This window comes from Ahaetulla prasina, chromosome 6 (genome assembly GCF_028640845.1).
Source record: "Ahaetulla prasina isolate Xishuangbanna chromosome 6, ASM2864084v1, whole genome shotgun sequence".
Taxonomy (NCBI): Eukaryota; Metazoa; Chordata; class Lepidosauria; order Squamata; family Colubridae; genus Ahaetulla; species Ahaetulla prasina.
In genome coordinates, this window is record NC_080544.1 from 114246273 (window position 1) to 114273013 (window position 26741).

Sequence of the window (26741 nt, forward strand, 5' to 3'; positions counted from 1 at the left end):
ATGGGGTCCTTGGTACTCTCTGAGGTTGGTGGTTTTATTGCAGACGTTTCATGGCCCAACATCGGTACTAAAAGGGAGGGGGGTTTGTGGAGAAGAGGTGGAGGAGGAAGAGGACTGTGGGGCTTTGGTGCTCTCTGAGTTTGGTAGTTTTCTCAAAGACGTTTCATGACCCAACTAGGTAATAACATCAGTAATTGAATTTAGATTTGCTGGTTGCCCAATGATGCTATTTGAGAGCAAATTTTCACAATTTCAGAACATATTTTAACCACTAACTGGGTAACATTAGCCCAGAAGTCAGAGAGAAGCAAAATATATGCAGCTAAGTCTTTGAATCGTAGTGGAAAAAGTGACATAACCAGTCCTCATGATCTGATTGTGAGATCCACGGTCATGAAACCCAAAAGTCCCAAACTTCAGGCCATGGACCACCAGTACCGAGCTGCGGAAACCGGAAAGTCCAAGAAGCAGAAACACAAAGCTTCATTTGGCTTGTGCGGGATTAGATGGTAACGCAAACCCATCCCCTCCTTTTCCCCGCCCCCCAATCACCACCACTGGCCCATGGAGCCAGACAGGTTGGGGACGGCTGACCTGACCCAAATTCGGGGGCTCGGCAAACACTGTGTACAGGTAATCCTTGAGTGACCACCATTCATCATGAAAAAAAGTGACTTACGACTTACGCTGCAGCATCCTCAGGGTCAGCATCCCAGGGTTATGGGATCCCCTTTTGCGACCTTCTGACAAGCAAAGTCAACGGGGAAGCCGGATTCACTTAAAACCGTTGCCACCGTCGTTGAGTGAATCACCACAGTTGTTACATTAGTGTGACTAATGTAACAACTGTGGTGATTCACTCAACGACGGTGACAAGAAAAGTCTAAGGACACACATTAAATTCCAGTTAAACTGATTTATTGCTCCTACCTGTACCTCTGCACAGGAATCTAGTCAATTAGAAGGCCTGCAAGGTCCCTTCCAACTCTGTTGTTATATTATATATTAAAACAGTCTGTGCAGTCCTTAATGTTTGAGGTTTTCTTGCAGACGTTTCATGACCCAACTAGGGAACATCATCCATGAGAGGAGGGAGTGGGGTTTGCCCTCAGTTTACATACAAGCGGCTTGCCCTGTCAGTCTGGGTGGGAGTGTTCTTGGTAGCTCTACTCCTGAGTACAGTAGTTCCACTCCCACCCACACTGACACGGCAAACCACTTGCAACCCAAGTGGCAACCCACGGCAAACCACGGCAACCCAAGGAGCTGCTGATCCAATTCTACAGAGGAATTATTGAGTCTGTCATTTGCACCTCTATAACTGTCTGGTTCGGTTCTGCAACCCAACAAGAAAGACACAGACTTCAGAGGATAATTAGAACTGCAGAAAAAATAATTGCTACCAACCTGCCTTCCATTGAGGACCTGTATACTGCACGAATCAAGAAGAGGGCCGTGAAAATATTTGCAGACCCCTCGCATCCTGGACATAAACTGTTTCAACTCCTACCCTCAAAAGCAGCTATAGAGCACTGCACACCAGAACAACTAGACACAAGAACAGTTTTTTCCCGAAGGCCATCACTCTGCTAAACAAATAATTCCCTCAACACTGTCAGACTATTTACTGAATCTGCACTACTATTAATCGTTTCATAGTTCCCATCACCAATCTCTTTCCACTTATGACTGTATGACTATAACTTGTTGCTGGCAATCCTTATGATTTATATTGATATATTGACCATCAATTGTGTTGTAAATGTTGTACCTTGATGAACGTATCTTTTCTTTTATGTACTCCGAGAGCATCTGCACCAAGACAAATTCCTTGTGTGTCCAATCACACTTGGCCAATAAAATTCTATTCTATTCTATTCTTCTTTATAAACAAGTCCCCCTGCCTTCTAGCACTGATGACGTTCCCTAGTTGGGTCCTGAAACGTCTGCAGGAAACCCACCAAGCTCAGACAGCACCATGGAGCCCTCATTGCAACCCTGAACTACAAAGAGCCTCTTCTATCAGTACTAAGTTTATCCAAATATGAAATGCTGAGATTTGATCACATTCACTGAGCAATCCCCGATTGCTGGCTTCATTTTAAAAAAAATTAAAGCAATGGCCCAAAAGATGAAAAACACTGAAGGAGCCCAAGGATCAGAAGCTACAAAAAAGAGGAACATCGCTGCACTGCCCAGCTCACATTTGAAATAATTATTCTCAAATTGAAAATGCAAACAGGGGAAACTTGGTCTCTGCACTAACAACCTCCATGCAGTTTCCAGCAGAGGATCTGGTTTTTGGTATCTTATCGTGTTTCTCCGGCAAACTTTCTTGGCCAACGAACAAATAAAAAGTCAGAAGACTGGAAACCACTGATCTTAAAAAAGAAGGGCATAAAATGCCAATATTTCTGAAGAATTTCTCTGACCGTGCATCCAGACCGAGCTCCGTTTAATTAAAAATACATTCTCCCGCAATCAACAAGACCTACTTTCAGTGCTGAAGGCTGCGGGCTTATCAAGACGTGAAGCGGGGGAGGAGACATTATAATATTCACAAGATTTAGAGAGGCTCTTGATTCATCTCGCTAACAGAGCACCACAAAACCAACAACGCTGTTATCCTGATGAGGAGAGCCACCACAACAGAAAAGTTGGTGAGAAATGAAGCTGGCCTGCGATCTTGTATTTGTCAGGGTTCATTTATTTATTTGATTTATATCCCACCCTTATCATATTTACAAATGACTTCAAAGCAGTAAACATATCCAACACATCTTCTTCCTCCTATTTTTCCCACAACAACAACCCTTTGAAGTGGATTGGAACCGGTTCAAAGTCACCCAGTTGGCTTTCATGCCTAAGATGGACTAGAACTCCAGGTCTTATTTTTGTATTAAATTTATCTTTTACCAACAAAGAAATAAAGGGAGACTGGTATAGATCTATTTCAAGCTATTTAGTTCTCATCAGCTAGCCATTTACCCTTCTGGTTCAAATCGGTAAACCATAAATTTAAGTCAAAAATAGTTTGTTGTGAAAGCGACTGCCTGCGAAGGCCCCTGGACTGAGGCTGAAAGGTGAAAGCAGAAGCAGTCTGCTCCATCCCATAATTGGGTAGGACAGGTTGCCCTGACAGACTGGTCCCACCAAAACCTTCCCTGCTTTGTCCCAATGATTGGCACAAAGTCACCCGGCGACTTTCAAGCCTCAAGGGGCTCACAGGGTGGTGGTGTTTGGCCCAAAGCCATTTCAACCTTAAGTGGGAGACAGTCTTCCGTTTTCTAGCCCGGTGTCTTAACCACTAGACTGAATTGCCTTTCTCATGTAACTTCCTCCGTGCAAAGGGGCCCCACAAACCCAGAATGGTGGTTTGGAGCAACACGGATTCTCGTTTCTTGAAAAGCCCCTGTGGCATGGCGATTCAGGCAGACTCTACATGGGAGCCTCTGCCTTCAACCTCTTTCTGCCAGGAGCTTTCAAAGGCGTGTCCTCCTTCTGCTGGCTTTAAGGCTGTGCAACAGATCTAAGTGGAAGCTGTTAGAGATTCTTTCTGAAGTTAAAAACTGCTTTGCTTCTCAGAGATAAAGCAAAATTGCTAGCAGGAGGGTCGGGAAGTTAACCTGACTTGCTGCCAAGGTCCACAGTTCAAACAGACATAAAACAGACAGACCAGGCAGTGATACATAAAAGCCCTAATTCTTTCTCTAACGGGAAGGTAGAAATTCACCGAATTGTTCGTCAACGAATCAAGCAGAGCTTGCAAACGTAGAATCAAGGTTTGCCGATTCTAAACTATTGCAGGGAAGAATATTGACTCCAAACCTACAGTAAAGGGCAGGCGAGAGAAAAACCTTTTTTTTTTTTAATGTTGAATAGTTCAGAAATCGGTGCCAATGTTGACGGGTAGCTAAATTCCTGCAAAGAACAGAAACCTGCAATTGTTTGTGTCATTTTTCCCCCTGCCAAACAGCTTGGACTTTGACACGTTAATTTTTAGAATCGCCGTCCCTGCGGGAACCTACAATCCTATACTTTCCCTCAATCAACAACAATACAGGCGGCTTCCTTTCTCACACTTATGGATTTCTCGTGACCCGTTTAAAAAGTCACTTCTCACATTTTTCTCGTTGTTACCTCCGAGAGCCTTTCGATCACAATTCGGCTACACCCGTTCCAAGGCACACTTCCTGCAAAGCTAATCCCCCGGTAGATGTGGCTTTCAGCCTTGTTTGCCTTTCCTTTGGGATATCGTTCTTCCAACTCTCATGCATAAATCCAGCCTTTACACACACACACACATATTAGAATACCGCAGAATCCTGTTAGAATACTGCATCCGGTTTTGGTCACCACACTATAAAAAAGATGTTGAGACAGGGACGCTGCAACGGTCACAAGTGTGAAAAGGGTCATAAATCACTTTCTTCAGGGCCGTTGTAACTTTGAACAGTCACTAAACAAACTGTTGTTAAGTTGAGGACTACCTGCTATCTGTCCCATACTCAGAACCTCCCATCGTCCACTATCACCCTTACACCACACAGAATCAAGCCAGTTATAAGTTATAGACCCTCTTATCTCCTTTTAAATGTGGATGGAACCTATGCTGAAGCCAGCAGATCTGATGCAAGCAAACCTTTTTCTAAGAAAATGCGGATTATTCCTCCCTCTCCTTCATTCTGGGGTCTTCCAATGACTTTCTCATTTAAATCCAACCATCCATGTCACCTAACAGAATAAAAGTTTACCCCTTGGACCACAGTTATTCACAAGCATTATTGATTGATTGATGTGAATCCCTCCTTTCAGTGGTGAAATTCAAATTTTTTTACTACCGGTTCTGTGGGCGTGGCTTGGTGGGCGTGGCAGGGGAAGGATACTGCAAAATCCCCATTCCCTCCCCACTCTGGGGCCAGCCAGAGGTGGCATTTGCCGGTTCTCCGAACTACTCAAAATTTCTGCTACTGGTTCTCCAGAACCTGCTGGATTTCACCCCTGCCTCCTTTGTTATGTTTAACTCAAGGCAGAGAACACATTCAACACATCATCTTCATCCTAATTTCCCCACAACAACAACCACCCTGTGACGTGGGCTGAGCAAGAGGGACAGGCCCAAAGTCACCCAGCTGGCTTTCATGCATAAGGCAGGACTAGAACTCTCTGCCTCCTGATGATTGGCCCAAAGTCACTCAGTTTTTAGACCTAAGGCAGAACTAGAACTCAGAGTCTCGTAGTGATTAATCCAAAGTCACCCAGCCAGCTTTTACACCCAAGGCAGGACTAGAACTCTCCATCTCCTGCTTTCTAGCCTGGTACTTTAACCTCTAAACTAAACTGGGGTTTACTGAATTAGGTGACATTAATTCTCCCATAATCATAATTCACTGGAACACAACATTCAGCTATTCCCCTCCCATGGAGCCTGACTTTCACACACAGTGGAAACAACAAAGATGACACCAGTGATTTTTCACAAAATTTGTATGCCACCCAACTCTCAACAATTCCCAATGAGTGCTTTGTGATGTTCAATCGATCACGATAGACTCACGTGTTCAACAACTCTACCCCACAAGTTCAGGCAACCTTCAATCTTAGTTTCATAGCCACACGTCTGTTTTTCTTTCTTCCGTCTCATTTGCAAATTCCAAATCACCGCAACCAGGAACCTAAGCCCAGGGTCAGCCGGTGGACTCTGCCGTTAAGTGGGCATTTATCCATGGTCTTTTCTCCCAGAGTCTGAAGTTTCACCAAATACCACCCTGGTTCCATAAGTCACTACTACTACGTTTATCCTGCCTTGGTCACTTTGCAAATCTTGGCACCTCAACACAACCACTTGTTTGCTCCAACACAACAAAATTCTCCAAGGAGAAAAAATGAGATTCATCCCAGAAGGTGCTTCTCGCTTTGGGGACAACCGAGTCTCTTTAGCAGCAATCAGCCCAGCCTGGAGCCTTCCGTGCCTTAAAGGGGGAAATTTTTGTTTCCTTGGGAGGGAGACCCAGCAGGCACAGCAGATGGACTAGCGAGACCATCCGTATCCAGTTCTGGTTGTCATGATACAAAAACGCTGCTAAGACCCCAGAAAGTGGGCAGAGAAGAGCAACAAAGACGATTAGGCGACTGGAGGCTAAAACATACGAAGAATGTCCCAAAGGTGCTTTTTTCAAGCATCAACTGGATTTTCTGGTTTTCCTTTGAAGACATTTTGCTTCTCATCTCAGAAGCTTCTTCAGCTCTGACTGGATGGTGGGGAATGGAAGGATTTATAATCCTTGCTGACAGCTGGTCATTTGCATCCTTTTAGAGCTGAAGAAGCTTCTTGGATGAGAAGCAAAATGTCTTCAAAGAAAAAACAAGGACTCCAGTTGCCTCTTGAAAAAACACTTTTGGAACAAACATGACCTGGATGACTGAGAATCTCCGTAGACATATGAAGAATGGTTGCGGAATGGGGTTATGTCCATCCTAATGAAGAGGAGGACTAGGAGTGACATGATAGCAGTCTTCCTATATTTGAGGGACTGCCACAAAGAAGAGGGGGGGGTCCCCCTATTCTCCAAAGCACCAGAGGGCAGGACAAGAAACAATGGATGGAAACTCATCCAGGAGAGAAGGGGGCCTCTGTGGCTCAGACTGCTAATGCAGTCTGTTATTAACAGCAGCTGCCTGCAATTACTGCAGGTTCAAGTCCCACCAGGCCCAAGGTTGACTCAGCCTTCCATCCTTTATAAGGTAGGTAAAATGAGGACCCAGATTGTTGGGGGCAATAAAAGTTTGTATATAACTTTGTATAAATATACAAATGGATGAAGACTATTGCTTAACACAATGTAAGCCGCCCTGAGTCTTCGGAGAAGGGTGGGATATAAATGCAAATAAAAAAACAAAAAACAAAAAACCTGGAATTAAGGAGAAACTTCCTAACAGTGAGAACAATCAACCAGTGGAACAGAAGTTGCCTTCAGAAGTTGTGCTTGCTCCATCACTGGAGGTTTTTAAGAAGAGACTGGACAGCCATTTGTCTGGAATTATATATGGTCTCCTGCTTGAGCAGGGGGCTGGACTAGAAGACCTCTGAGTGTCTTTCAAGCCTAGGATTCTATGATAATGGAAGGAAGGAAGGAGGGAGGGAGGGAGGGAGGGAGGTACAATGGATGGCAACTAATCAAGAAGGGAAGCAACCTGGAATTAAGGAGAAACTTCCTAACAGTGAAGACAGTTAACCAGTGGAACAGAAGTTGCCTTCAGAAGTTGTGGGAGCTCCAGCACTGGAGGTTTTTAAGAAGAGATTGGACAACGATCTGTCTGAAATGGTCTAGGGTCTCCTGCTTGAAGAGGGGGCTGGACTAGAAGACCTCCTAGGTCCCTTCCAACTCTGTTATTCTGTTACTGTTGGAGAACATGGCCGGGTTTGTTGTCTACGGAGCGTCTCCATCATCCAGGTCAGGGTTGTCCCAAAGGTACTTTTTCAAAAGGCAACTGGTCTTTCTTTGCTTTTCCTTGAAGACGTTTTGCTTTTCATCCAAGAAGCCTCAAGCTTGGATGAGACGCAAAACATCTTCAAGAAAAAAACACAAAAAAAGTCCAGTTGCTTCTTGAAAAAACACTTTTGGGACATGACTGGGCTCCTAAGAAGTTCCTGTGGTCTCCTGGGGCCGCTGTCGTCCTCCCCCTTCCATGCCAATCGATTTGCAGACCTGGAGAAAACACCCTGTGGCACCTTCAAGCCAAGGAGATTTATTGTGGCGTGGGCTCTCCTGGACGTTTCTTCTGATAAAGTGGATTGCGATCAGCCTCTTCGGTAATCAGCGGATTCATCTTTCAGGTGCCACCGGAATCTGGGTTTCTTTTTGCGCAAGAGATGTTGGCAGGAGCAACTCCCTGTAAGCAGCCACCGGCCACTGGGCTATCTCGTCTTTATTATCTTGGAGGACAAAGGGGGGAGAGGGAGACGGTTCTCGGTCTGGAGGTGGGGGGGGGCCTTTTGTGTGGTTTTGACATTCGGAGTTGCAAAGTTGGCGGCGTCAGCATTGGGAAACGTAGCACAATTACAGCAGAAAATTCTATCTCTTCATCACCAATTACCAGACTGTACAGCACTTCTCAAACTGAACGGGGGGGGGGGGAAATTGGTTGGCAGACTGCAGAGTTGTGAGCTTCCACATACACACCTTCACTGCAGCAATTAACATCCTTGGAAAGATTTATTTCCTGCTCGTTAAAAGGGAGAGAAGGAAAGGCAGCCGGGACCGTTTGAATCGGAGACTCTCACCCACCCACCCACCCACTCCAATCGGGCATCGCCCCTGCCTGCCCACTCCAGAATCTGCCCAGATTGGAAGTGGAATAAAATGTTGGGGTTTTTCCCACCCCAAAAAAAGGAAAGGGCAAATTTTTTCCAGTAAGGATAAAAGGGGGACAACTTTTAGAATCGTCCCCCAACCCTTTTAATCAACTCTTAACTGACAGTGCCCCTGGGAATACACTGAGTGGCAAGGGGTCTGAACAAGACCCTCCCACATTTTATTTCAAGTGGGGCTTGCAGGGGGTGGGAGGGGGTTTGTGGTTTTTAATTTAAGAGTACTTTATTTATTGGTCCAAATTTATAGCCTGACTGGCTCTTAAGCAAGTCCCGGCAGCTTCAACTAGGGAAGAAAATATATATATAGAAATACTTGCATTTTTTTCAGTACAGACCGTCCTTGATTTACAACAGTCCATTTAGTGACCGTTTGAAGTTGTAAAGGCACTGAAAAAAGAGATTTAGGACCATTTTTCACACTTACGACCGTTGCAGCATCCCTGTGGTCACGTGATCAAAAATCAGACAACTGACTGACAGTTTTGATGGTCGCAGTGCCCCGGGATCACATAATCCTCTTTTGCGACATTCTGACTGGCAAAGTCAATGGAGAAGCCAGATTCACTTAATGACCGTGTTTACCAACTTAACAGCTGCAATGATTCACTTAACAACTGGGGCAAGAAAGGTCGTAAAATGGGGCAAAGCTCCCTTAACAACTGTCTCACTTAGCAACAGAAATTTGGGGCTCAATTGTGGTCATAAGTCGAGGATTACCAGTATTAATCACCGAGAAAAAATAGCTATAAAGAAATTTATGACTGCTGTGAGCAGGTGGGAAACAAGGCGGCTGCAGCAGAGAGGTTGTGGCTGGAGAAATCTTAAAGCGTGGGGTGCTTTGCTTCTGCTCTAGATGGGCAGTTTAACAGGATAGCAGAATTGGAAGGGACCTTGGAGGTCTTCTAGTCCAACCCCCTGCTCAAGCAAGAGACCCTTAACGACTGTCTCACTTAGCAAGATAAATCTTGGGCTTGCTTGTGGTCGTAACTCGAGGGCTACCCCTACATGATTCGCTTAACAACTGCAGTCATTCCCTGACGAGTGTGGCAGAAAAGGCGGCAAAATCGGCTGCAGCACTGCCTTGCTTAGCGACAGACATTCTTGTTTTCAGCCGGTCGTAAGTTGCTTCAGCTACTGCTTGTAAGAAGAGAAAGGCTGAGCTGATGAATCCATCTGCTTCGTCCTTTGACCTGAAGATGTTTCTAGGGAGGAAAGGAAAGCTGTGAGGAAGCCAGGCACCTTCCCCACTTCGACCTCTGGGGCTGCGAGGAAGTCACGCACAACGGCACAACAGCATTGTGGGCTCCCAACTGTGTCACAACAGGCAAAGCAGGGTAGCTCTCTTTTTGGAAAAAGGCTCCCTCACGCCGAGAAAACCCTCCATACAAAATCAGAGGAATCACTGCCAAAATCGGGACGGTGAAATTTACAAAATTCATATACAGCTAGTCCTCAACATACAACAGTTCATTTAGTGACCATTTGAAGTTAGAACCAGGAGTGAAATCCAGCAGGTTCTGACAGGTTCTGGAGAACTGGTAGCAGAAATTTTGAGTAGTTCGGAGTACCAGCAAATACCACCTCTGGCTGGTCCCGGAGTGGGGAGGGAATGGGGATTGTGCAGTATCCTTCCCCTGCCACGCCCACCAAGCCACACCCACAGAACCAGTAGTAAAAAAAAATGGATTTCACCATTGGTTGGAACATCACTGAAAAAGTCACTTAGGGTCATGTTTTACAGTTATGACCGTTGCAGCATTGCCACAGTCACCTGATTGAATTTCAGACACTCGCCAACTGGCTCGTGTTTATGACGGTCGCAATCTCCCAGGGTCATGTGATCCCTTTCTGACAAGCAAAGCCAATGGAGAAGCCGGATTCACTTAACAACCATGTTTCTAACTTAACAGCCACAGTGATCCACTTAATAACGGCCGCAAGAAAGGTGGAAAAATGGGAAAAAACTCACTTAACAAATGTCTCAATAAGATTAATTTTGCGTCTGGAACTTTGGCGACTTTAAGACTTGTGGACTTCCAACTCCCAGAATTCTGGGAGTTGAAGACCATCTATCAGCAAGTTGCCAAAGATAGTTGGCTGAAGAATTCTGGGAGGAAGTCCAACCTTCAGATTGCAGAGGGTGGCCAGCTGGGGAATGAGAGAGTTGAAGTCCACCCATTGTCATGTTGAGAAAGGATAGCTTGGCCTCCACTGGTGTTACAGAAACTGCAGTGGGAGGAGAGGCTGTGTGAATCTGACAGGGCCCAGACCGGAGTCTCTTCGCTTGCTCAAAATGTTGCTTTCCGAGGGGACCAGAGCAGGTCTGTCCTGCCAAAATCTTGGGGAAGCCATCCAGGATTTTTCCTGGCGACCAACAGTTGCCTTCTTCCCTTGCCAGCCAGCCTCTCCCACAGCCTGGATGGAACCCTCACCACATTTCAGACATCAATACAATTGAACGTGTCCAGAAATATTTTACAAGAAGAGTTCTCCACTCCTCTGAATACAACAAAATACCTTATGCCACCAGACTTGAAATCTTGGGTTTGTTTAGAAAATTTAGAACTCGGCCGCCTTCGACAGGACCTGTGTTTGACTCATAGAATCATCTATTGCAATGTCCTTCCTGTTAAAGACTTCAATCACAACAATACAAGAGCAAACAATAGATTTAAACTTAATGTTAACCGCTTCAATCTTGATTGCAGAAAATATGACTTCTGTAACAGAGTTATTAATACTTGGAACACACTACCTGACTCTGTGGTCTCCTCTCAAAATCCCCAAAGCTTTAACCAAAAACTGTCTACTATTGACCTCACCCCATTCCTAAGAGGACTGTAAGGGGCGTGCATAAGAGCACAAACGTGCCTACTGTTCCTGTCCTATTGTTTCCTTTCAATATATCAAATTAATATAGTTATCACATACTTATGCTCATATATATGCTTATATGCTATATTATATATATATTATATTATATTGTATTTCATGCTTCTGCTTATATATACTGTTGTAACAAATAAAAAAAAAAGGAGAGAAGGGGCCAAGCCAGGAGGAATTTTCTGACAGGGAGAAGAATCGAGGAACTCATGACAGGAGTGGAACTGCACCCATCCTGGGCAAACCGGGTCTGACACAACCAAGAGATGAGAAAATCTTTGGCTGAGCCTGAGCTGCAGCTGCCTCCCCAAACCCACTGCCCATCCCTTACCCTTCCCGGCTGCTGTTTATTTTCATGCAAAAAGATGCAGCAGAATAAAAGGAGAATAGGCTAAGAAGGGAGAAGCAAACTCTCCCCTGGGACCAGCAGCTATTTAAAAGAGATGAATGCACACACACACACACACACACACACACACCCCATTGTTTAGAGCTTGGGGGGGGAGGGGAACGTTCCGCCCTCATAAAAAGCCACTTCTGCATAATCATGATGCTTTGAAGTGCAATCCAGAGCTAGCATTTCTGCTTTGCAGCCTGAATCCCCTCTGTCCCAACAGAGACTTCAATCAGAATACAGCTGGAAGGGACCTTGGAGGTCTTCTAGTCTTACCCACAGCTCAAACAGAAGACTGTCTCAAAATGTCTGCTGGGGGTTCCAGAAAGCATTAAAAACAACACAGAACAGATGGATTCTCTCCAGCTGATCGAAGGCATTGAAGGCTGCGCAAGTAGAGGTAGTCCTTGATTTATGACCAAAATTTCTGTGGCTAAGCAAGTTGTGCACCATTTCATGATCTTTCTCTGCCACAGTTACTAAGTGAATTGCTGCAATTGTTAGGAATACGATTATTAACTGAATCCGGCTTCTCCGTTGACTTTGTTTGTCAGAAGGTCATAAAAGGGGATCACAGTGCCCTGGGACCCTGCAACCGTCATAAGTATGAGTCGGTTGCCAAGGATCTGAATTCCAACCACGGAAGCATTAAAAAATGGTCATATGTCACTTTTTTCAGTGCCGTTGTAACTTCAGTCCCTAAATGAACTGTTGTAAGACAAGAATAACCTGCAATTTACTTTAAATAACTCTTCAGTAGGTAATTCCTATGCTCTTTGCTAACCATATAGGAGCAATAGAATAGAAGAGGAAAAGAGAGGAGAGGAGGGGAGAGGAGAGGAGAGGAGAGGAGAGGAGAGGAGAGGAGAGGAGAGAGAGAAGAGAAGAGAAGAGAAGAGAAGAGAAGAGAAGAGAAGAGAAGAGAAGAGAAGAGAAGAGAAGAGTAGTGTAGAGTAGAGTAGAGTAGAACAGAACAGAACAGAACAGAACAGAACAGAACAGAACAGAACAGAACAGAATAGAATTCTTTATTGGCCAAGTGTGATTGGACACACAAGGAATTTGTCTTTGGTGCAGATGCTCTCAGTGGACATTTATTGTAATTTTCCTCCTCCGCCCTCAATTCCCCCACATCAGTTTTCCTCACACTTTTGCTCCTGACAACTCCAAACAAAAAATTAACCCAGATCCATCCACCCTCCAGGTACAAGACCACCTCCAGGGCACTTCAGCACACACTTGGCCAGGTACAAACATCACATATGTTCACAGAGAACCATGTTCACACCCGTGTGTATGCCACCAACAGCCATTCTGCTCAGAATCTCTGTCTCCCAATCTGCCTTTCTTAAGACATCTGGATAATGCCAGCCAAGCTGCCCACTCAATCATCATCTGTCACAGAAAAATCACCTCAAGATAATCATTTTCGCTCTTTCCACAACAAGACCTCTCTTACCTCACATAGTAGCCAAGCCTCCATATACTGAATGCTGTCAACCTACCATACTTCCACGAAAATAAGCCCCAGCACGATTTTTTTTGGATACTCACAATATAAGCCCTACCCCCAAAATATGCTCCGGTTAAGGTGGTGAGCCAGATGAACACACATTTAGTGCCATATTTTCTCGAAAATAAGAACTAACCAGAAAATAAGCCCTAATGCATCTTTTGGAACAAAAATTAATATATGACTCGGTCTTATTTTTGAGGAAATAAGCTATTTCTCACTCTTTGCAACCTACAGATGTCACAAATGTCCTCAGATAAAGCTGCCTTCTCATGCAATCCCTCCAGGCAGCCCCCTCCCCAAGAGACCACCCTCTCAAAAGGAGACGTCCCCAGAGACACTTACGGAGCTGTAGAGGTACCCCTCGCCATTCATGGCCACGTAGAGGCCAGCCTTGACACCTTGGATGGCCACCACACGAAGGCCCACTGGAATGAGGTTGAAGAGGGCTGGAAGAGAAGGAGGAAAAGAAGAATGAGCCTGGGGCTAAAAACCGAGGAACCCCTTCCTTCCCACACCCCAAGACAGAAGCATGGCTTCTCAGGAACCAACCCCAATACTTTCTTGCTACTTTTGACCAGGAGAAGGTTCTCAGGCAAACTAGAAACAGCCAAAGAGTCATGAGAGATCCATTAATCATAGAATAACAAGAGTTGGAAGGGACCTTGGAGGTCTTCTAGTCCAACCAGTTGCTTAAGCAGGACACCATCTAAAACAGCGATGTCCAACTTTGGCCGCTCTAAGACTTGTGGGCTTCAACTACCAGAATTCCCTAGCCAGAGTTCTGGGAATTGAAGTCCACTGTTTTCAAGTGTGTTGACTGGGGAATCCTGGGAGTTGAAGTTCACAAGTCTTAAGAGTGGCCAAGGTTGCCACTCTTGCCTGCCCTAAAGGATGGGATCATGAACACCCCTGAAAGGCTCTGCACTTCTCCATGGCTATTACGTTCAATCGCTTCATTAGAGGACTGGCAGATTAAGCTTTGGGAAGGTACAAATGTTTTCCAGCTTAAAAAATAAGTCCGATACTAACTTAGTATCAAACTTAGTTATATTGAGATGAGTGGACTTCAACTCCCATAATCCCTCAGAATGCTTTGAGACGGGTAGACTACAACTCCCAGGATTCCCCAGCCTGCATGTTTTACGTCAGGTGGACTTCAAGTCCCAGAATCCCCCAGCCAGCAGACTTCTCTCAATTCTGAGAGTTAAATTCCATGTATCTTGAAGTGTGGAAAACTATATTAACTATAACCGAATTTGGAAATTATTTATGGATTCTAATTATGCACATAGCCATCTGGAACATCCAAAGTTCGGGTTTCGTTCCAGAAAAGGTTTTATAACATTAGATTTTGACTGGCTGGCTATGAACAGTATTAGATTAATTAGAAATTCTCATATATCATTGGCCCTTTTTGATATAGCTCAAATGGGACACTGGTTTACAACCTTTTATTTATTATTTATTTATTTATTTATTTTTCACATTTTGATACTGCCCTTCTCCGAGGACTCAGGGCGGTGTATAGCACAGATAAAAGATAAGTACCAAAAAATTTAAAATACAATATTCATTAAAAAAACTAATTCGATAGGCTGAATATTAAAATAAGTGTATAAAATTTTAAATAAGTTAAACCCCTTAAAAACCCCACTAACAAACCCACAATTAGAATTTATCATTAGGCCAGCCCTGCTTGGTGAAAGCAGAAAGTTTTGAGCTAGCGCTTAAAGGTCCGAAGATCAGGGAGAAGACATAGCCCCACAGGTAGTTCATTCCACAGGGCCGGAGCCCCCACAGAGAAAGCTCTCCCCCTGGGGGCCGCCAGCCGACATTGTTTGGCCAACGGCACCCTGAGGAGGCCCTCCCTGTGAGAGCGCACCGGTCGATGGGAGGCTACTGGAGGCAGCAGGCGGTCCCATAAATATCCCGGTCCCATGCCATGGAATGCTTTAAAGGTGATGACCAAAACCTTGAATCGCACCCGGAAGACCACCGGCAACCAATGCAGCCTGCGCGCAGGAGAGGTGTTACATGGGAGCTACGAGATGCTCCCTCTATCCCCCGCGCGGCCGCATTTTGTACCGGTTGGAGCCTCCTGGTGCTCTTCAAGGGGAGCCCCATGTAGAGAGCATTGCAGTAATCCAGGCGGGAAGTAACGAGGGCATGAGTGACTGTGCATAGAGAGTCCCAATCCAGGAAGGGTCGCAACTGGCGAATCATTTGTTCACCACAGGTCCCCTTTAAATACGTTTTGTGGCCACGGAGCCCCAAGACTTAATTCAAGATTTAAATTATAGCATTTCTTCATGATTTCACAGACCCCGTGACAACATCGCTCCCCCTCCACCAGGTTCTGTGAACCACAGGTTGAGAACAATTGAAATAATAGTTTTTAGAGTGCTAAGCCTGTTGTATGTTTATTTTGATATCTTTACCAGTCAAGTGTGGCTTGCATTTTGTAAATTCTGTCTGCTTTTTGATTTTTGGCAAATCTTTAAAGTATTCTCTTTTAACTCCCTTCCTTCTTTTTTCTTTATTTTTGTTTTCCAAGTATCTTTGAAATAAAAACATTTCTAAAACCAAATAAAGTTGGCAGAATTCTCCCTATTTGCTTTCCGGCTACCACCTGTTCATATTTTTTTATTATTTCTTTGATACTATTGATAGCTCCAATCCTACTTTGGGAATTTGGATTGGATTTGGGATGCGTAAAAAAGAACAAAGCAATGGCTATAAATGTTCTCGCAGACCATGTAAAGCTGTATAATCAATGACATCTGATGAATGAAAGACCAAAAACATGTAAGCAAGAAATTGCTTCAACTTGTTTGCAAAATATAATAGGGGTCCCAGAAATGGAGGGTTTCAGAGAGAAGATCCATGCCCCACATCCCTCATAAGGTGGCCCCTCAACAGGTCCTCTCTTAATGGCTGGACTGGACAGACACCAATCCTGCAGCTGCATTTTGTCCATGCTGTGGCTTCCAAACCATTTCTAAAGTCCATCATATTTAGAGTCAGCAACCATTGTTACTCTGGGTTCTCTTCAGATTCGCCTTTTACTAAAGATTTCCATGGAGAAATATAAAGAAAATTTGTACAAGATGTTTTATAGAAGGCACTTTGCGCCGGCGAGGTTGGCAAAGATGTTTAAAGATAAATCAGCTAAATGTTGGAAATGCTACCAGATACCCGGGTCTTATAATCATATGTGGGGGACATGCATAGAAGCAAAAAAAAAAAACCTGGACAAAAATACATACATGGCTGGAAAAGATGATAAAACCACACACTGACTTAAAACCAGAAATATTTCTGTTGGGGATTTTACCTGAAACCTATAGTAAGAGGAATGGATATCTAATTATTCATATATTAACTGCAGCTAGAATTGTATTTGCACAAAACTGGAAAAGGAAAGAGATCCCTACAGATGAGAATGTGATTAGGAAAATAAAAGAATGTGCAGAAATGGATAGATTAACACTTGCAATTAAGGAGAAAGAACAAATCAAATACTACATGACATGGGAATTGGTTTTATCGATGGTTAGAAAATAAAATCGAACTTAGAAATAGGGAAATAAAAGAAGATTAATGAAATATAGAAAATATGTTAAGAGAGAAAACACGGTGATGATGATGATGATGATGATGATGACTATTAGGATTATTATGTTTAATATTACTATTATATTCTTGTTAGAAAATATGTTAAGAGGGAGATGTAAATATATTTATTATGTTCAATATTAGTATTGTAAAATTAGAGAATTAATATTAATAAATGAAAACTGTTGTAAACTTTGATTATTAATGCACAAAGATTTTTGTACCCAGACAACACACTGTTTAGTGGAAGATGGAATTATTATACTTAAAAATAAAAAATATTATATATATAAAAAAGATTTCTATGGAGAGGAACATTTGTGAGTTTTATACCAATTTTTTGAGGCCCTGCTTCAGGAGGGCTACCAATATAGGTTTTTAAGTATCTATAGCAGGACTACCAGATTCTGTAACCGCTATGTTCCCTGGCTGAGGAATTCTGGGAGTTGAAGTCCACAAGTCATAAAGTTGCCCAGATTGGAGACCCCTGCCCTAGGCCATCCATCTGATAAACTCACAAGATTTGCTTTTCTCACCGTGTACATGTACATTTCTCGCCAAGTACATCCGAACTAGACTTTGTTTCTCTGTGTCTTATTAATAAGTATATGTGCATATGTGGGTTCATGCATACATTTTTGGGGTCATGTTCATGTAGTGTATATTGGAAGTGGAGATCCTTTGAGAGTTGTATGGAACAAAATTTCATTTTAAGAATGCCCATTAGTCTACATTTAAAGAGACAATAAAGTTATGTCCACCTATGGCCTTGGTAAGGCCACACTTGGAATATTGCATTTAGTTTTGGTCGCCACGATATAAAAAAGATGCTGAGACTCTAGAAAGAGTGCAGAGAAGAGCAACAAAGAGGGGACTGGAGGCTGAAACATAGGAAAAACGGTTGCAGGAACTGGGCCTGGCTACTCTAGTGAAGAGAAGGACCAGGGGAAGACATGATAGCAGTTTTCCAATATTTGAAGGGCTGCCACAGAGAGGAGGGAGTCAAGCTATTCTCCAAAGCACCAGGAGAAGAATGGAGGGATGGAAATTAATCAAGGAGAGAAGCAACTTAGAACTAAGGAGGAATTTCCTGACAGTTAGAACAATCAGTGTGGAACAACTTGCCTGCAGAAGTTGTGAATGCTACAACACTGGAAATTTTTAAGAAGATGTTGGATAGCCATTTGTCTGAAGGGTTTCCTGCCTGGGCAGGGGGTTGGACTAGAAGGCCTCCAAGGTCCCTTCCAACTCTATTCTATTCTATAGAGTTATTCTAGTCTAGCCTAGTCTAGTCTATTCTATGCAGTGATTATAGTGTAAGTTACCAAAGGACCCAGCTTCAAGCAAGGTTGTAACTGGGGTACCAACGAAATCTGGACAACCTCAAGGGGTCCCACTTAGCCATGAAAGGCAGATGGATGACTTTGGGCCAATCACGAAGAGATAGTGACTTCTGGTCCCGCCTTAGGCACGAAACCCATTGGGTGTCTTTGCACCAATGATCAGGAGGCTCTGAGTTCAAATCAGTCATGAAAGCCAACTTTGGGCCAGTCACTCCTTCTCAGACCAACCCACCTCACAGGGTTGTTGTTGCAAAGAAAACAGGAGGAGGAAGGTATGTCAGATATGTTTGTCACTTCTGAGTTATTTGTAAAAAACAAAAAACAAGAAAGGGATATAAATAAGCAAACAGATTTCTCGCTACCTTGGACACAAAGCCCGATGGTGATCCTGGGCCAGTCCTCCCTCACGGGGACCAGAGGGAGAAGAAAGCAAGGACAGACCTGGAAGACGTTGCTAAAAGAACGGCAGAGCTCAGTTTCCCAGGAGTCAAGGCCGGCTTAAGAAAACAATAAAAATAAAGAAGCCAAACCCTGATAGCCAGCTTCCCCCTCCAATGCAACAGCTACAGTCCCCAGAATCAATAATTAACCATGAGGCTGTCAGACTAAACGGTCCCATGAAAAGCAATAAAAAAACTGAAAAGAACAGGCCCCCAAGAGTTGGACCTCATCATAAATCAGTTCAATTAAGCAGGCACCAGAATTAAATGTCGCTTAACAAAGGATTTTGGCAGGGGAAGAGAGAGGCCCAGGGGGAGGGGGGGCTAGGTGGGGGAGGGAAATCTCCCTCCTCCTCCCGTTGCTGGGACTGTCTCTGCAGCCAAGGACAGAAAGGGCTGGTCCTGAGGAAGCTGAGGAGGAGGAGGAGGAGGAGAAAAACCAACTGCGGGGTCCTCCTCGTCAGTGCTAGGACCGATGATGTTACCGAGTTGAGTAATGAAAAGTCTGAAAGAAAGCCACCCAGCTCAGAGAGCACCAAGGACCCTGCAGCGACTCTTCCTCCTTCTCTCTGCAAACCCCACTCCCTCTACTAGCACTGCTGATGTTACCTAATAAATATACAACAGCCCTACTCCAGGGATCTAGTGCAGGGGTTTCCAATCTTGGCAACTTTAAGGCTTGTGGACTTCAATTCCCAGAGTTCCTCAGAATTTTTTTTTTTTATTTATTTATTTATTTATTTATTTATTTGTCAAACACAGCAGTATATATAAGTATAAGCGTGAAATAACCATACGAATTGAATACAATCAAAGGGAACATTAGGACAGGAACGATAGGCACGCTGGTGCTCTTATGCACGCCCCTTACAGACCTCTTAGGAATGGGGTGAGGTCAATAGTAGATAGTCTTTGGTTGAAGCTTTGGGGATTTTGGAAAGAGACCACAGTCAGGTAGTGAATTCCAGGCATTAACAACTCTGTTACTGCAGTCATATTTTCTACAATCAAGATTGGAGCGGTTCACATTAAGTTTAAATCTACTGTGTGCTCATGTATTGTTGCGATTGAAGCTGAAGTAGTCTTTGACAGGAAGGACATTGTAGCAGATGATTTTATGAGTTATACTCAGCTTATGCCGAAGGCGATGGAGTTCTAAATTTTCTAAACCCAGGATTTAAAGTCTGGTGGCATAAGGTATTTTGTTGTGATCAGAGGACTGGAGAACTCTTCTTGTGAAATATTTCTGGACACACTCAATTGTATTAATGTCCGAAATGAGGTGTGGGTTCCAGACAGGCGAGCTGTATTCGAGAATTGGTCTAGCAAATGTTTTATATGCTCTGGTTAGTAGTGTAATCTGTTCTGTTCCCCCCCACACACACACCTCAGTCCGAATGTCTGCCAAGGTTTTCTTTATCTTCCCTGATGTTACTGGAGCACCCAGGAAGTCAGGAACAAACAGCAATCCAGGCCAAATGCTCAGTCAAATAGTTCAGCTCAAGTTTTCTCCAGTCAGTTTGTTTTGTCCGTCACGAAGTAGTAGAGCAGCCCCTCCTGCTTTTATACCCTGTGGGGTGTGGCTCTGTGACTCAGCACTCTCTAGGCCTGTCCCACCCCCTCTTTTGTTGTTCCCGCCTCTCTTGTCTACGAAACCTGGGATCTAACCAGGACTGATTGTCCACAGCTGGGTCTGGAAGCGTTGCCTGGGCGGGGAGAGATACAGGAGACAGAGGCCTCGTCTCCTCCACCTGGCCTGCCTCTGACTCCTGGAGCTGAGCCAGAGAGGCCAGCCCTGCAGAGGGGAGCCTCGATGGCCCTTCCCCCTCACTCTCTGAGTCACTTTCTGGCAGGGGGCCAGGCCCGGGGGTGGGGGCTGGAGCCACAACAGTAATCTTTCTGGAGAAGAAGCTACGCAAGATTAAGTTTACAACTCTTAAAGCCTTTTTGGCGATGTAATTGCGTGGCCTTTGGCACTTAGATCGTTTGATATGAAAACTCCGAGGTCTTTGATGGGGTGAGGGTCATCTACAAAGTAATGTCCATCAAGCTTGTATTTAGTGTTCTGATTCTTTTTTTCCAATATGTAAAACAGCATTTGCTGGTTAAGATTTGGAGTTGCCAAATTTTTGACCATTCCGACACAAAGTCAAGGTCTTTTTGAAGGATAACTGCATTGTTGGTAGTGTTAAATAGTTTAACAATATCCGCGAAGAGAACACAATTACTTATAATATGGTCACAGAGGTCGTTAATGTATAATATGAAAAGTGTTGATCCTAGAACGCCGCCTTGGGGGACACCGCTATTGACAGGAGCGGGATTTGATAGAGCATTGCCTATTTTGACCACTTGTTGTCTGCTTGACAGGAACGCTGTTATCCAATCATGGAGGGGTCCGGAGATGCCATAGGATTTTAGTTTTAGAAGAAGTTTGTCATGTACCACTGAGTCAAAAGCTTTACAGAAGTCTAAGTAAATTGCATCTATTGCTTTGCTTTCTGGGAGTTGAAGTCTTAAAGTTGCCAAGATTGGAGACCCCTGGTCTAGTGGGAGATTCCATCACAGAATTCTCAATGAAAACCTCAATAAAAACGCAGCCGACAGGAGGGGATCCACTGCGCCAGGACCTGGAGGTTCTGCAAACCAGCAAAGTCAATGGGGCAGCTGGATTCACTTAACGACCATGATCCTCATTTAACAACTACTGGGATTCATTGTGGCAAGAAAAGCCGTGGGGCAAAACTCACTTAACAAATGTCTCACTTAGCAACGTAAATTCTGGAGAATTGCAGTCGTAAACCAAGGATTACCTGTTTTCTCTGCTGCTGTTAACATTGGGAGCCAAGCAATGTTTTTTTTAAAGAAAAGTGTGAATAAGGATCCAGGGGAGATTTATTTAAAAGGGAAGCCCAGCCACTTGAGGGCAACAGCTCTCTGAGCCCTGACTTAACCCCTTCCTTCTTTAATCTCACGGACCCCCTTCGCCCTCGTTTAGAAGAAAAAAGAAGCCTGATTTGGGAGGGCAGCAGGAACTCACTATAGTCGCTGTTTTCGTCTTTGGTGCCATCAATCGTTCCGTCCGGGTGCATCTGTAGGAAGAATTCCTGCTGGCTGAATAACCTGGTCACGATCCCTTTCAGCTGGGGTTCTGCAGAGGAGGAGGGGGAGGAGGAGGAGGAGGAGGGGAGGAGGAGGAGGAGGAGGAGGAGGAGGAGGAGGAGGAGGAGGAGGAGGAGGGGGAGGAGGAGGAGGAGAAGAGAGCCACAGGTCAGGCCACGGCCTCTGCCGGTCAGGGATGCAGGCACATACCCACACCCACACGTACAAACATTCGTAACACCGGGGAGAGATCCTGCCCAGGGCTTTTCCCGATGAATCCCCAAAAGATCAAAGGTCAGCCTGGCCAGGAGGAAAAGGGCCCCGTCACCCAGCTGGGGTCTCCCGTGGCAGAGGCTACTTGCAGCAGGAGCAAGCCATGTGGCCACTTACCCCATCCCAGCAAAGGCTGCACCTCGAATTACGACCACAATTTCCATTGGTAAGTAAGACAGTCGCTAAGGGAGTTTTTCCCTGTTTTACGATCTGTCTTGCCACAGCTGTTAAGTGAAACACTGCAGTTGTTAAGTTAGGAACACGGTTGTTAAGTGAATCCAAGCCGTCCCATCTCATTTCTGTTTCTTAGCCGAGGATACCCAAAAATACTTTCCACGGTCATGTGGACAGCATGGCTCATGGAACATTGTTGCCTTCCCACTGAAGTGGTACCTATTTATCTACTCGCATTTGCATGCTTTCGAACTGCTAGGATGGTAGGAGCCGTGGTGAGGAGCTCAGCCTGTTGTGTGGTGCTCAGATCTCAAACTGGGGCTGCCAGATCTCCAGCCAATAAGCTCAGTGTCTTTAATCACTTAGCCATTGTATCCCATATTGAGCCATACCTGTAGTTAACTCTAATTACGTCACCCAACCCCAACCGTCACACTGTACTGCTTTATAAAGCCTTAGTAAGGCCACACCTGGAAAACCGCGCCCAGTTTTGGTCACCATGTTACAAAAAAAGATGTTGAGACTTTGGAAAAAGTGCAGAGAAGAGCAACTATGAGGATGAAAGGCCTGGAGAGTAAAACATATGAAGGAAGGCTGCAGGTTTTGGGTCTGGCTAATCTAGGGGCAAAAAAGGATTAAGGGGGGACGTGATAGCAGCATTCCAGTATTTGAGGGGCTGCCACAAAGAGGAGGGGGGGTCCACCTATTCTCCAAAGCCCCACAAGGCAGGAGAAGAAACAATGGATGGAAACTAATCAAGGAGAGAAGCAACCTGGAATTAAGGAGAAACTTCCTAACAGTGAGGACAACTAACCAGTGGGTGGGTGGGTGGTCCCTTCCAGATCTATTCTGATTCATTAACTGTTAACTGATCTGCTTGGAGACCATCAGCTCAAAGCTGTGATGTTTGAGCTGATCCTGGGCATCAGGAGATCTCCTACATCATGAAAAGATCAAGCATCAAGCCCAACCTTTGGAAATGCCAACCGGTGGAATTTCTGGACTTCCAGGCATCTCTCTCCCCTCGGGGAACTGAATCTCCTGTGACGGCTCTTGTCGTGGGAATCTGGGCTCCTGCTTTCCCTCCGGCCACGTTCTTCATCTGGATTTAATCCCTGCAGATGCCTCCTGCTTGCCTCGCAAAGGAATCTCCGCACAAGACTCCAGGAAAGCCGACACCCTCTCCTCTCCAGCCGAAAAAATGCAAGCTCCTAGCCAGACTTATCACCGTTCCTTTAGTGACCATTTAAAGTTAACAACAGCACTGCAAAAAGTGAGCTATGATCGCTTTTCACACCTGAAAGGTTGTAGCATCTCTGGGGTCACATGATCAAAATCCAGACATTCGGCAAGTGGCTGCTATTTGCTAAATTTCTCTTTACTTCTTACTGGCTCCAAGCTCAGCCAAGGTGTGAAGGCTTCACCTTGTCCACTTCTCCTTGTCTTTCTCCATCACCATTCCTCCTCCTCCTCCTTCTGTTCTTCCACCTCCCACTGAAGATGTCACCTAATCTGGCCATGAAACATCTGCTAGAAAAACCACCAAGGTGCACCAAGGACTCCAAAAAGCAGGACCATCCTGATCCAGTAGATCCACATGAGATTCCACTCAGCAGGCCCCTTCATTTCATTCTCATCTAGTCCAAGGTCTCCTTAGCACCTTCTCTCCCTGGGCTCAGCGGAGGCCTCCTGCCGTATTAATTGCATTATCAATTTATGCAAATGGCCAAGGGCATATTCCGCTGCACATTCCAGGCCGGAAGAGCCGCTAAAGTCAATAATGGTGTGCAAAGCAGATCCTCGCTGGCCAGGAAGAAGCCACGCTTGAGGGAGCATCCCTCAAAAGCAGCCAGAGGGGGTGAAGATGGCAGAGACAAGGATGAGATTTGTTGGCCAAAGCTCAGCTCAGCTCTGCAGCTGTTGCTACCCTACAATTATTAGTAGAAAGCAAGTGACAAAGGGGACCTTCTAGGCCTCTGCATGGAGGCACCACGGAAGCACCATCTGTGAACTAGAAAAATCTGTAATCTAGAAAAACGTGGGATAGACAGCATCACCACCAGATGGATTTGTAACTGGCTGACAAACCGTACTCAACAAGTAGTCCTTAATGGTACTACATTCACATGGAGGGAAGTAAGCAGTGGGGTAATACAAGGCTCCGTCTCAGGCCAGGACTCCTCAATATCTTCATCAATGACTTAGATGAGGGGATAGGATTGCAGGATTTGGGTTTGGCCAGTTTAGAAAAAAAGGACTGGGGTGACAAGATAGCGGTCTTCCAATATTTGAGGGGCTGCCTTAAAGAGGAGGGAGTCAATTTATTCTCCAAAGCACCAGAAGGCAGGACAAGAAATGATGGTTTGAAACTAATCAAAGATAGAAGCAACCTGGAATTAAGGAGAAACTTCCTAACAGTGAGGAAGCTGTTTTACAATTAACCAGTGGAACACCTTGCCACAAGAAGTTGTAGGAGGGAGGCTTTTAAGAAGAGATTGGACAGCCATTTGTCTGGATTGGTATAAGGCAGGGGTATCAAACTCAAGGCCTGCGGGCCACATCCGGCATGCAGGGTGTTTAAATCTGGCCCGTGGGCTGGCCTGGGTCCCCCTGCGTGAACAGTTTTTGGCCTCCCTGGCCTCCAGCAGAACTCTGCCGGCCAAAAACGGACCACACAGAGGCCGTGTAAGGCCCCTGTTTTGGCTGTCAAGGTGCTGCAAGAGGCGTCACTCCGTCCTGTCTCCCCTTCCCCCCTCCCTCCCCCTCCCCGCAGACCCACGGAGGAGAACTACAGTGCTGATCCGGCCCTGACACCCCTCGTATAAAGTCTCTGGCTTCAGCAGGGGGTTGGACTAGAAGACCTCCAAGGTCCCTTCCAACTCTCTTCTGATCGAAACTGAGCGTGAAGCCCCTGAAAGGGGGTGGGCGATGGGGGTCTGGCTTGCTTGAGCCTTGCCAAGGGTGGGCATCCTTCTGGAAGGTTCCTCTTTCCTAAACCCAGTGGCTCCTCTTTGAAGTGCAGGTTCATAAAGGGAGGAGGGAGGGAGGAGCAGGAGCCGCCTCTGACTCATCCATCCCCTTCCCAACCCAACCCGAAGCTCCAGCCTCCTCAGGAGAAAAGAGAAATGGGAGGAAGCCGGATGCCAAGCCCCCGTCGGAGCAAAGCAGCCGCTGCCAAAACCCAGGAACCCCAGGAAGGCCTTTCAAGCAAGGAGGAGGCTACACATGGGCTGCACAGTGGGTGGATGATGGGAGTTGAGGTCCTACATATTTGAAGGGGGGTAGTTTCCAGGCCAGCCCCTTGCAGACCCCCTTCCTTTCGCTCAAAGGGGCGGAGAAGAATGTCAAGGGGAAGGCCTCTTGGTGGGCTTCTGGCAAGTCCTTGAGGGGTCCTTGGTGCTCTCTGAGCTTGGTGGCTTTAATCAGGATAGAGCTGGAAGGGACCTTGGAGGTCTTCCAGTCCAACCCCCTGCTCAAGCAGGAGACCCTGTACCATTTCAGACAAGTGGCTGTCCACTCTCTTCTTTAAAACCTCCGGTGATGGAGCACCTACGACAACTTCTGTCCCACTGGTTAATTGTCCTCACTCTTAGGAAGTTTCTCCTTCATTCCAGGTTGCTTCTCTCTTGGATTATTCCAAAGGTGCTTTTTTCAAGAGGCAGCTGGGCTTTCTTGCTTTTCTTTGAAGACGTTTCGCTTCACATCCCAGAAGCTTCTTCAGCTCTGACTGGATGGTGGGGAATGGAAGGATTTACACTTCTTGCAGAGACAGCTGGTCGTTTGCACAACGTAAGAGAACAAACCCATCAGGACTAGATTCAGCCGTCCATCTGCATTTAAAAGACCAAGGCTGCTCTTTTGAAGACAGCAAAGTCCACATTTTGGACAGAGAGGACCGCTGGTGTGAAAGAGGGGTCCAGGTGGCCATCTGTGTCCAAGGTGAACAGCCCCTCTCTCAACAGAGAGGGAGGGATACAACATCATCTATCTCCAGTCTACAACATGATCCTTTGAGTAGTTCCAAAGAGGCTTCATACTCATTTGCACTACTCGGGTGACCCTGAGGACACAGACAAACCTCCAGGTGGCCTCAACGACTCTCTAAAAAGGATACAAACGACCAGCAGTCTGCAAGGAATATAAATCCTTCCATTCCCCACCATCCAATCGGAGCTGAAGAAGCCTCTTGGGTGAGAAGCAAAACATCTTTAAAGAAAAACCAGAAAATCCACTTGCGTCTTGAAAAAGTATCTTTGGGACAACCAGGACCTGGATGACGGAGAAGCTCCATAGACACTTTCCTTGGTTAGTTTCCATCCATTGTTTCATTATCCAACTAGGCAAAATTCTCAATGCTAGAAAGGGTTTGTGAGAAGCAGGGAGCAGTTACCAACTAGGTAACATCCTCAGTGCTGGTTTTTTCCCTGAGGCTGTTACCTAGTTGGACCATCAAACATCTGCAAGAAAACCACTAAGCTGAGAGACCACCAAGGACCCTGCCTCCTTCTCTTTTAACACTAATGGCGTTACCTAGTTTGGGTCATGAAACGTCCGTAACAACACAACCAAGCTCAGAGAGCACCAAGGATCCCTCATTTCAACCCTGAGCTACAGAAAGGATCAGTTG

General features: G+C 45.4%; 1 protein-coding gene across 2 annotated transcripts in view; it reads right to left on the reverse strand.

Moving 5' to 3' along the window:
* Positions 1-26741, reverse strand: part of FGF12 (fibroblast growth factor 12) — a 172927-nt gene that overhangs the window by 28686 nt on the left and 117500 nt on the right. For both annotated transcript variants that reach the window (XM_058188945.1, XM_058188944.1), the window contains exons 2-3: positions 21606-21716; positions 13510-13613 (exon numbers count right to left, since the gene is read on the reverse strand). In XM_058188945.1, coding sequence (XP_058044928.1) covers positions 13510-13613; positions 21606-21716 — 215 coding nt within the window. The remainder of the gene's footprint in view (positions 1-13509; positions 13614-21605; positions 21717-26741) is intronic.